This window comes from Chondrus crispus, genomic scaffold, assembly GCF_000350225.1.
Source record: "Chondrus crispus Stackhouse genomic scaffold, scaffold_180, whole genome shotgun sequence".
Taxonomy (NCBI): Eukaryota; Rhodophyta; class Florideophyceae; order Gigartinales; family Gigartinaceae; genus Chondrus; species Chondrus crispus.
In genome coordinates this window covers 1-11,333 of record NW_005179060.1, presented here as the reverse complement: position 1 = coordinate 11,333, position 11,333 = coordinate 1, and the positions used below count along the sequence as shown (strand labels likewise).

The 11,333-nt window shown below is 55.6% G+C and overlaps 6 protein-coding genes; 4 read left to right on the top strand and 2 right to left on the bottom strand.

Moving 5' to 3' along the window:
* Window positions 1-827: 827 nt before the first annotated feature.
* On the top strand, window positions 828-1,490 carry CHC_T00003227001 (hypothetical protein). The gene is made up of 2 exons (XM_005714646.1): window positions 828-1,280; window positions 1,335-1,490. Exons 1-2 carry the CDS (start codon window positions 828-830, stop codon window positions 1,488-1,490), a joined length of 609 nt encoding a protein of 202 aa, XP_005714703.1.
* Window positions 1,491-1,808: 318 nt separating this feature from the next.
* Window positions 1,809-2,456, top strand: CHC_T00003226001 (hypothetical protein). Its single transcript, XM_005714645.1, has one exon. The coding sequence runs from the start codon at window positions 1,809-1,811 to the stop codon at window positions 2,454-2,456; it is 648 nt and encodes a 215-aa protein (XP_005714702.1).
* A 17-nt stretch (window positions 2,457-2,473) lies between these two features.
* Window positions 2,474-3,664, bottom strand: CHC_T00008561001 (indole-3-glycerol phosphate synthase). XM_005714644.1 is given in 2 exon segments: window positions 2,474-2,590; window positions 2,591-3,664. The coding sequence occupies 1 exon segment, from the start codon at window positions 3,662-3,664 to the stop codon at window positions 2,591-2,593; it is 1,074 nt and encodes a 357-aa protein (XP_005714701.1). The 3' UTR covers window positions 2,474-2,590.
* Window positions 3,665-3,687: 23 nt separating this feature from the next.
* CHC_T00003225001 (hypothetical protein) lies at window positions 3,688-3,846 on the top strand. The gene has a single exon (XM_005714643.1). The coding sequence runs from the start codon at window positions 3,688-3,690 to the stop codon at window positions 3,844-3,846; it is 159 nt and encodes a 52-aa protein (XP_005714700.1).
* Window positions 3,847-4,730: 884 nt separating this feature from the next.
* Window positions 4,731-6,617, top strand: CHC_T00008696001 (enolase). XM_005714642.1 is given in 4 exon segments: window positions 4,731-4,757; window positions 4,954-6,310; window positions 6,429-6,577; window positions 6,578-6,617. The coding sequence occupies 3 exon segments, from the start codon at window positions 4,731-4,733 to the stop codon at window positions 6,575-6,577; spliced, it is 1,533 nt and encodes a 510-aa protein (XP_005714699.1). The 3' UTR covers window positions 6,578-6,617.
* Window positions 6,618-7,140: 523 nt separating this feature from the next.
* Window positions 7,141-7,284, bottom strand: CHC_T00003224001 (hypothetical protein). XM_005714641.1 is given in 2 exon segments: window positions 7,141-7,221; window positions 7,222-7,284. The coding sequence occupies 1 exon segment, from the start codon at window positions 7,282-7,284 to the stop codon at window positions 7,222-7,224; it is 63 nt and encodes a 20-aa protein (XP_005714698.1). The 3' UTR covers window positions 7,141-7,221.
* Window positions 7,285-11,333: the final 4,049 nt, after the last annotated feature.

Below are 11,333 nucleotides of genomic sequence, written 5' to 3'. Positions count from 1 at the left end.
GGAGCGGCGGCGGTCGTCGCGCTCCTAGTCGCTGTATTGACGGGTCGGGCGTGGGCGCTCGCGGCGGCGGGGCGGCGGGGGGGAAGGGGTCGGCGAGCGGTAGGCGCGCGGGCGACGGCGGCGCGGCGGCGACGGCGACGAGGAGAGAGAGTAGGTGAACAGCGAGACGTCCGAAGAGGATGGGGAGTACGAACGGGACCGGGAAGGACGCCGGGGACGGCGCGCGCGCTCGCGGCCGCGCGGGCTTCGGGGTGGCATGGGACGGGGGTTTGCGGAGGCGATGCTGTGGATGGAGAGAGAGGGAATTGGGAGGGCGAGCAGGGTGAGCGGGAAGAAGATGTGGTTATGTGGTTGCTGCGAGTCGCTAGATACGCCACGTGGCTGATGTGGCGGATCTGACACGAGGTACACGTGGTAGGATTGAGTTTTGTAAGTAATCTGCGAAATCTGCACTCTACAGTACACGCAGATCGGGTCTCAGATATCTCCTATCTTGCCCGGCATGTTTCAATTTGTTTTCAAATAGCCTCGATTCGCATCTTCCCTCAAACGCCCAATCAAATTGCAGCCGGTCCAAATATCCATCTCCATTCACTCTCTCCATTCCCCACGGCCCTCCCCACGCCCTCTACTTCGCCACTACCCCACCACATCGCCACCACATCGCCATCACCCTACCACCTCGCCTCCCCCAATCGCAACGACACTCAAACATGTTCGCCTTCACACCCTCCACGCCGCTCACGCTGGCCGGCGCGCATCGCCGAGCGCTCACGCCGCTGCGCTGCGTGCCCGCGCGCGCGGCGGCGCGCCACGCGCCGGCGGTCATGGTGCTGTCGGCCAAGGAGACGCAGGAGAGCGCGGCGGTGCGCATCACGGGCAACAACATCACGCTCACGGACGCGCTGCGCTCGTACATCAACGAGAAGCTGGGCAAAGTGATGCGGCGCTTCGCGGGCGTCATCGCCAAGATGGACGTGCATCTGACCGTCGAGCACAACCCGTCCGTGCCGCTCAGGCACAAGGCCGAGGTCGTCGCGTTTGCGGGCAAGACCATTCTCCGCAAAGAGGTCCGCACGGACGACATGTACGCCTCCATCGACGCCCTGGAGGAGCGCATCGCACGTACCATCCGCAAGTACAAGGAGAGGAAGGAGGCCAAATCGAAGGGAAAGGATTCTATCTCGCGCACTGCCGACGACGCCGCGGAGATGGATGAGGGGGAGGCGGACGACCAGTTTCAGGACATCTATCAGGATACGATGCCGCAGATTCCAGCTGTCAATGCCGTCGTCAAGCGAAAGGTTTTTCCTATGCCCCTGCAGACGGTAGAGGAGGCCGTCTTATGCTGCGAGTACGTCGATCATCCGTGGTATCTGTTTCGGAATGCCGAGACGAAAGAGATTTCCCTCGTGTACAAGAGGAATCATGGAGGCTATGGTCTGATTGAGCCTTCCAATCCTCAAGTTGTTGACGAGGAGCAGGTGTAGCTGCCTGGTCGTACAGCACGTACTGCCTTAACATTTCGTTCACCTTGGTCGCGTTACGATTGAGACGACTAGAAATATATACATGCTGTTTTGCTTTCACTGCGCTCAGAGTGCAATTGCTAACACAAGAGTTGTCAAAGCAAAATAAATCGAAATTTCTGGTATCCTGTCTGCCTCAACCTCACCATTTATGGCATCCGGAGACTTCGTGAGCATCATTTCTGTTTTGCGCGAGTGGGGGAAACCTGCAGATCCGTCACGGCAAGATATAATAACACGGGCAATTGTAGCGCAGTGCGCTATCTAGATAGCTCTTCCATGGTCAAGTCTATTCCAGATATATGTCGTCGGAACATCTCCGCGCGCATTCTGGGGATTGATGATGCTCCTTTCCAAAGCAAACCTCGCGCACCTGGGTCAGAGGTTCATGCAGTTGGGGTGATCACCAGCCGCGACCGCTTTGAGGGTATGTTGTATTTCGGCGGCATCGAGCAGGACGGTTTAAATGCAGGCCTACGACTCTCTCAAACCATTCTCCAAAGCAAGTTTCACGAGCAAATTCATGCTGTTTTCTTGGATGGCGTGTCCATGGGTGGCCTTAACATCATTGACATTGACGCCCTTGCAAGAGCTATTTCCCGTCCCGTCGTCGCTGTCATGCGTAGCCCACCTAACATTGGGAAGATGCTCGGTGCTATTGCGAAACTACCGCAAGAGGAAGAGCGCTCCGATAGCATACGAGCCGCAGGGCCAATTCATGAAATCCGGGGATGGGTCTTTCAATTTCGCTGCCAGCCACCCTCGCAAAGACAAGTTGAGAACGGCTCGCTGGCCACACCAGAAAATATGGCCGACTTGCTAGATAAATGCACACCAACGGGTGGTCAAAAGATCCCAGAGTGCCTCCGAATGGCGCACTTGATTGGAGCCGCGATTAAAACAGGACAGAGCTCCTCCTCCGCGTGAGTCTTGGCGGCAGCATGTCAAAATTAAGCTTCCCTATGGTTCGGAAAGACTTTCAAGTCGTTGTTTATTCAAGCATACGCCCCTTTCTAGATAAAAGCGCCAATAGTTGTGATGGACATGAGGTTGTATCGATTTTAGATGGACATCTCCCCAAGAACCTCCTTCGCAGCTTCGCCCTTACCGTAAAAAGAAAAATTGCTTGATCTTCCAAACTCGACGCTTCCCTTTGCCTTGAAAGCCATTATGAGGCCCTTGGCTTGATTGTAACTCGGTGTGTAGCTGGTGTTATCTGATGCACTGCCTTCATAGGCACGAATGAGTGATTCGCCAACAAGAACAGCATTGTACCCTACGTCGCGCAATCTCCATGCATCGATGTATTGTGCGATCCCACTCTCCGCAATTTTGACAACGTCTTCTGGGATTAGTTCAGCTAGTCTCATAGCGGTATCCAGGGACACATCAAAGGTTCTGAGGTCGCGGTTATTCACACCTACAATCTCGGCGCCCGCGTCCAACGCAATCTTCAGTTCATCTTCATCGTGTACCTCCACAAGAGCATCTAAGCCGAAAGCGTGAGTAGCGTCGAGGAGCTCCTTTGTCTTCTCTTTGCCAAGCGCAGCAACGATGAGCAGGACTGCACTTGCCCCCGCGGCGGCGGCCTCCGCGATTTGAATCTCGTCGATAGTAAAGTCCTTGCGCAGAACGGGGCATGGCTCTGGATAGTTGCCCTTGAACGTGGATTGGGTTTCAACCACTTGCTTCAGGTCGTCAAGAGTGCCTCCAAAGCCCTCCAGATCCGTAAGCACCGAAATCGCGCCCGCACCCGCCTCGTAGTAAACACGAGACAACAAGCCTGGGTTCTTAACATTGCCGATTTTTCCTTTGCTGGGACTCCGACGTTTGACCTCGGCGATCACAGTAATCGTGCCTGGCGGAAGTTTTAAAGCAGAGTAGAATGCCTTGCCGCGAGGCAAGGTACCCTTTTTAGACAGCACTTTGGCGACGGGATGACTTGCACCGGCTGCTTCGACCTCGGCCCTCAAATTTGCAACCTCAGTCTCTTTGCGTTCGAGAATCTTTTTCAGAACATCTGGAACGTTGGGGACTGCACTCATGCGAGTAAGACCCGCTGGTCGACGATGGGACACCGCTGGCCGGAACCTTTGCGTAAAAGTAGACGTCGAGATTGGGACAACGAATGCCATTGTGCCGGAGATGAAGAACGCGTATGAGGCACAGAAACAGAGCGGATGAGGCTGACAAGCAGATGAACGATTGTGGACAAACGGGTTTCGATGCACAAGCAGATGGCGGAGGAATGCTTTTTTTCGATGGAGCAGTTGAGAAATGTGAGAGGCCACCTCGACAAATCGATGAGGGTAGCTAAAATCTCGGCTGGTAAGCGAAGTTGGACGAATAAACAAAAAAAAAGAAATATACAAAATTTGGTACAATCGAGCTCCCTACAAAAAAAACCCTAAAGCAATACCGCATCAACAAACCAACGTCTAGAAGCCGTTGTGGACTCCAAGCATGCTCTTGTTCTGTGCGGTACAACAGTAGCGGGTGATATCTACATGCGCGTCCTTGGATCAACCTGTGGTCGCAATGGAGACGTGGCCGGAGCCGTTGGCTGCGTTTTCGGGGCGGCCTTGCGATACACTCGGACGGCCTTGGCGCCCAACAAATGATTCGGCAGACGCATCAAGCGCTTGGTCAAGTCCAAGACGCGGGAGTTCTGCGCGGAGGTTGGGTTGACGCGGAGGTTGAAGCGGACGAGCTTACGGTAGAGTTTGGGGAAGCCGTAGTATCGAGCGACGCCGTAGACAGTGGCCTTCTTGAAGAGCGAAAACGCGACTAGACCGGCGAATACTTCGGTGCCGCCCGGCATCGTGCGGTTGGCGCCGCCTTTGAGAAGGTGATGCGGGGAGCGGTTGTTGGTTGTCGAGTGCGGGGCAGTGCGGGGTAACTTAAGTGCGTTTTGGGTTGACTCAATGCGGCGACGGTGGTTGGGTGGGAGGCGGCTGCGAGAAAGGTCTTTCGTTGGCGTGGGACAGGGGGTTTGGGCGCAGTCTATTGCGAGAATTCGCCCTGAGAGACTGAGAGTTCTGAGACGGGAGAATTCGTGCGGCAGTATTGGAGGCGTCGAGCTGACTTCGTTGCGAGGCGGCGATATTTTGCTTGCTACTTTTTTATTTGCGGCCAGTCATTCCAGTGTCTGGGCAGAGCGAATTGGCTTCCTCGCGCCTGGCGATCCGATTCCCTAAATATATGATCCCGGGCACATCCTGGACACGTGTCATCGCGCCCTGAATTTATTCTGCACAGGGTTTCATTGGCTCCAGTGAGATACTCCTGTCCAATCGCGTCAGGGAATCAATAGCCAACCGAAGTCTGCATGTCGATGCGCACTGAGCTCACCAACGTCCTCTTACCTTCGAGCTAACCACGAGCTGACGCCATCCCTCCCTCGCCCGCGACCCTAACCGTTAAGCTCTTGCTCAAGCACGACTCAGCGATTCACATCTGGACTTCTTATCAAAGACTCAATTTTCCTACAAAAATGAATGCCTTCCTTCTCTCACCCACCCCGCTGACTGCAGCCCAGCGTGTTTCGCAGCCGCGCGCATGCAGTCGCCGTCCGACGTGGCAAGCCTCCGTCGCGCAGCCCTCGCCCGCGAGCACTGCCACATCCGCAAAAGTGAAGGGCGTGCGTGCTCGAGAAATTCTCGATTCTCGTGGTAACCCCACCATCGAGGTTGACTTGGAAACCGACGCCGGCGTGTTCAGAGCCGCCGTTCCTTCCGGGGCGTCCACCGGCGCTTACGAGGCACTCGAATTGCGCGACGGCGACAAGTCCAGGTACAATGGAAAGGGCGTTGATAACGCTATCGACAATGTCAATTCTATCATTACGCCGGCTGTCATTGGAGCCGATGTTAGAGATCAAGCCGCTTTCGATGCCATCATGCTTGAGTTAGACGGCACGGAGAACAAAGCCAAGCTCGGTGCAAACGCCATTCTCGGCGTGTCCATGGCCGCGTGTATTGCAGGCGCTGCGGCGAAGGGGATGCCTTTGTACCGCCATATCTCCGAAATCGCTGGAAAGAGCTCGGATCCGGTCACTCTTCCAGTGCCGGTCATGAATGTTATCAACGGCGGTAGCCATGCCGGGAACAAGTTGGCCATGCAGGAATTCATGATCCTCCCGACCGGGGCTTCCTCATTCAGGGAGGCCATGCGAATGGGAGCTGAAGTTTACGCCGCCCTCAAAGGTGTCATCAAGAACCGCTACGGGCTTGATGCCACAGCTGTGGGGGATGAGGGGGGCTTTGCGCCGAACATTCAGGACAACGGCGAAGGGCTTGATCTTTTGGTTGCGGCTATTGACAAGGCAGGCTACACCGGAAAGATCAAGTTGGGCATGGACGTAGCAGCCTCGGAGTTTTTCCGCAAGGAAGGTAGCTACTACGATTTAGACTTCAAGAATCCCTCCTCCACTTCACGCCTTTCATCATCGGAGCTTGGAGAAATGTACAAGAGCTTCATTCGCGACTATCCGATGGTCACCATTGAGGACCCGTTCGATGAAGACGATTGGTCTGCGTGGTCGTCTTTGACCGGGGCTGTTGGGTCCGGTACTCAGATTGTTGGAGATGATCTCACCGTTACTAATGTGAAGAAGATTGCCCGGGCAATTGAGGAGAAGTCCGTTAACGGGCTGCTGCTCAAGATCAACCAGATCGGCTCTATCTCTGAGTCTATTGCAGCATGCAATATGGCCCAGAAGGCTGGGTGGGGAGTAATGGTCTCCCATCGTTCCGGAGAAACAGAAGACGCGTTTATTGCGGGTAAGTTTAGCGCTGTCTTCACATGCTACTACCCTTCTGTCCTTTTGATTTTCTCAAGTTTATCCTCTGACAATCGAAATGTGTTTCTTGTTCACCCTATATCTGTTTTTCGTTGTAGATTTGGTTGTTGGGCTGCAGACGGGCCAGATTAAGACTGGAGCCCCATGCAGATCGGAACGGCTTGCAAAGTACAACCAATTGCTCCGAATCGACGAAGACCTCGGAAGTCGGGCGAAATACGCGGGGGCTAATTTTAGATCTCCGTAATAAGATGTTTCGCAGTTTCCATTTTTGTAAACAAGGACAAGGTCGGGACATCAATTTTGATCGATTTATGCTGCTCGAAGCAGAGACAATTTAAACTGGGCGCAGACAATGGCATTCTGTATGCCTTCAAATAAACCTAGCGCACTACAGTTCCTACGCTGAGCGCATGTCGCTGAATGCACTTTCAGTGGCGGGGCGACTCAAAATGCGAGCTACTTCGCACCGTGGATGGTACTGTGTCGCTGTGTAGGAATGACTGTTCACCAAAAGCAGCAAGGACGACATGTATCCAGGGGTTGCAGCCTGCAACCCCTGGATACATGGCAACTTGCAGGGATTGTTGTTCACGGCAGTGCAGGCGTGATCCAAATGGTTGTGTCGTTAAAGGAGCGAATCAAACTCTGGCTTCCTGGAGCAATCGTATGGAGGCTGATATCACAGCAATGCTTAAACATAAGAAAGTGCTACACCCAGTTCGGGTGTAAATATAGGGCTTCCCCCAGCAAGGATTGGGACCCTCTTTAACTCTTCAAGTTGTGTTTGCGATGAACAAAGGCACCTGGCATCTCAATAACTTTAAAGACTGCAAGACCTCACTCCCACTGGATGTCTGAACTAACACACTAAAAACTGCTGACATACCCTTATCTTCCTAGACATGCCAGCGCTGGACTGCAATTAAGTATATGATTCTGCAGTGTATACATATAACATTTGGTCAGTGGATTTAAACTTCAATAGGCTCTCTCCTATGGCTTTCCTAGCCTTTCAGAGACATGTTCTCTTCGGCGACACCGCAAGCAATCACGCACATAGTACATACGGTGGTGAACATGCGCGTGGACACCGTAATATTCTGACTTTCTTGCCACTCCAGATCGAAATCTGCCAAGAAAACCATCCATCGCGCTTCGCGATAAGATAAGGATATAGCGTCCTGCGCCATACTGCACAGTTCCTCCGTCCCCATGACTACGTTAGGAAACATTTATCACCTTAACTTTCAACGGCGTTACTGCAGTTCCCAATGGCCGGCACTTGAGAGCAGCACTCAGTTGTTTTGCTCAAACGGTGCTATGCGACCCATTGAACCATTGAGATTTACTCAGTGTCAATCATCGGGCGGTCCCAGAGACCTCCCTGTCCTTCCACAACTTCTCGCCCGCTTGATACAGACACAACTGTCAGTGATGCCCTGGGGATATATTCCTGCAAGCGATTCAAGGCACCAGGCTTGAAACAACCATGTACCTCCAAGCTACGCAAGGACCCACACCATGTCATGACGCACTCCAGCGCTTCGTCCGTGAGATTGTTTGTTTCATCCAACAGCGCCAGATGTAAATATCGATGCCCGCGTTGTCCGCAAAGTACCTTGACACCAAGGTCCGTCAAATACATCATTCCTTGCAAAAGCAGGTCATCCAACTTTGAAAAAGTGCCCAGCTGTCGCATGACATCCTGCGAAACGTGCCGCAGCCCACGCATATGGAGTTGTCGCAACCCAGGCAAGTTGCCGAGCGCGACAATGCCATTGAGAGTCAGTTTGCTACATCCCGCGAGCTTAAGCGACCGCAGGGATGACGCTGCGCATGAAAAGTGGCGGGTGGTGCGATTTGTCAGAGGGCGATGCGGGGTGGGCCTGAAGAAAATTTTCTTCATTTGCAGAGAGCAGCTGAGATGGGACGACGCCTCTGAAGTAATCCTTGGACAGTCTGCGATATGCACGGATTCCAAGCTGTCGCAAGCGTTGACAAGTTGCCTCACGGCTGGATCGGTCAGTCGCCCAATCTTTGTCAACTGCAGCTCTTTAAGCGTGGTCATAGAGGGCCCCGTGCAAATCGCTGAGACGACCGGATCGCCGATTAAGGGCATGTCGATCAAGTGCAGAACGCGGAGTTTGGCTAAAGATGACAGCACGGTGTACAGGGTCTGATTCTTCATGGCCAAACAACCAACCAATACCAAGACTTCGAGTTGAGGACATTTTGTCAGTGCGAGGATGCCTGTCCCCATGACGTGTCTCGCGCGGTCGATACGCAATTCGGTGAGATTGGGCACCCTCGCCAACAAGCGTGCAAGAATATCGTCGGTCAAGGGATTTGACGCGGTGACCCGCGGCAGAGGAGGGCCAAAGTATTGCGGCGGTTCTGGTGGATGTTGCGGGGCAGGTGGCAGGGCAGTGAAATGGAACGGCAGAGGTGGGGCTTGGTCAACGTCCATGTCGTCAAGCAAGTCGGCAACAGCCTCCTGGAGATTCGGCACGTCGAGAGCAAGGAGGTTGTCGACGACCTCCATCATTACGTGGTTCTGATCCGCATCGGGGTTTGGCTGCTCATCCAAATCGGGCTGATCAAAGCCTTGCATGGGTATCTCATCCAGTTGCGGTTGCAGCTGCGGTTGCGGTTGCGGTTGCGGTTGCGGTTGCGGCGGGGGCGCAAGGGGATCATGAGGGGAGTGGTGCAGAAGCTGGTCGAGATTTGCGACGGGGTGGTGCACGTTGTGGCCCGGGGGGTCGTAATTGGGGTGCGGTTGATCGGGGGGATGTTGGTGCTGCGCTGGCAACCAAGGTTGGTGGAAAACATTATGCGGGTTAGTGGGACGGTGTCGGCAACGGCGGCGCTGGACCGGGATGCGAATATCGAGATGGGTGAGGTGCGGGCCGAACTTTGCGACGAGGGCGCGCAAGGCATTTGGGGTGAGGCTTGCGTCGAGGGAGAGCTGTACGTGTCTAATATTGACGCCGGAGGCGGCGAGCTTGTCGAACAAAACGAAGAGATGGTGGTCGGCAAGGCCCGCGGCGGGGGGGACTGCGAGGCGGCGGAGGGAAGGGCATGCGAGCAGGGGAGCCCATTGGCGATCGGCGAGGCGGCGGGCGAGTGGAGAGTGGAGGGAGATGGAGGTGAGGTGCGAGAGCAGGGCGCGGCGGAAGGAGGCCGAGACGAGGGAGAGGCGGAAGGAGGAGAGGGGCGCCGGTGGGGGAGCTTGGTTGTCGCGGCGGGCTGACTCCGTGGCGAAACGGAGGACATGGGACAGGAGGTCGTCCGGGAGGTCGAGGATGGAGGTGGCCATGGTGAGGGCAGGGGTGGGCGGAGGGATAGCAAGTGAGAGCGGTCCGTGGGAAGCAGGGTTTACGGGGCAGCGTCCGTCAAGGTTGACGGGTATGCGAAAGGTATCATCTGACTTGGCGAAGGGCACACCCTGGCCCGTCCACAAAGTGGACAGCCAATGAAGGGCTTACAGATGATAGGAAAGCATAATTCTGTAATGCGCGTACTCGTCGCCCGTCATCGTGCGTGGCCACGTGGCCATGCGGACATGCGCCGATCGGTTTTGTACACGTGTTCCGGTGGACCGTTTACGTGGGAGCACGAGCACACGTTGCGTATAAGGCGCACGGTAGAAGGTTTCGCTGGCGGGCCGCTGCATGGGTGACATAACAATGCGAGCAGTCCGCCAGTGATGGGCGGTGAACACTACGCGATTGCCCGTTGGCGTGGTCAGCGATGCGTGAGAAGTGCCCGGATTGGGCTCCAAGCGCAGCACAGGACGCACAGCGAGGGTGATAGGCTCTCGCAGGCAACACACAGCGACCGGCGTGCATTGCCTTCCGGGACAGCGGACAGTGCCTCCTACCTGCACGATACTATACGATCAGCATGGAGCAGGCGAACTCGAGCGTTATGGAAACGTAGACACTGGGATGACAGGCCATGGAGCTGTTGATAGGTTGGAGTAGTGTTGTACAGGGGGCGGGGCGAAGGGGTGGTCGAGCAAGGGTGGTCGAGCAAGGGTGACAGCGGCGCAAGCTCCTAGTTGGGAGACGTTGACATGACGACATCACACAGGGAGTGGGGTGATCGGACGAACACAACGGTGCGTGGCGAGCGGTGACGAAGAGTGCGCGGTCGACAAGACGGGATGATGCGAGTGGAGTAAGACTTGACGTCATGGGGCGCGATAGAAGTGTCGATTGTAAACAAGGGGTAGCGGTGTGGAGGCGGTGTGGAGGCGGTGTGGAGGCGGTGCGGAGCGAGCAGGTGAGCGAAATGTCAAAAAATGACGTCATAGGACGGGTGGGGGCGATGCGCGGCAGGACGGTCGGTGGACACACCGCGGCGGCCACCCGGCCGCCAACGGGGACGAGAGAGGATGGGAGCTGGCGGCGGCGTTTGCTGCAGTGGAGGGTGTAAACAGGGGTGTAGTGTAAGTAGAGGGGATTTTCGACACGTGGCCGAATGGTGAGAGAGACTGGGAGCGTATGTTAGACACACAGCAAAGGGGATGGCGGATTGTGCGTGCCTGGAGGATGGGTGCGCCAGAGGGGGCGGGCGTGTGACGCCTGTGTGACAGGTGGGTGCGTGGGTGGAAGAGGGGTGGAAGTTACAGCCGCGGGTGGTCCCTCTCGAGCTTGACGTTGACCCCCTTTCTGCTACGTGGGGCGGTGCTTGGCGGGGGGCCCGTGGAGACGGCTGCGGACGAATTACAGCATGCGCGGAGGAGAGAGAGGAGAGGGAGTATGCCGAGCATGCTCGGATGGTGGCGGGAAACAAAATAAGCGAAGGTTGTGGCGAAATGGAACGCAAGGCGGCCACGCGACGCGACAAAGAGATCGGATCGAGAGTAGGACGGAGGGTGTGGCGGAGGCAACGGAGGGAGGACAACGTAAAGTGTGTGGCGGTTTGGTTGCGAGGGTGGCGAAAGCACGTTGGGAATGTGGGTGTGCAGGGGGTGAAGCGATGTGACTACAGTACAC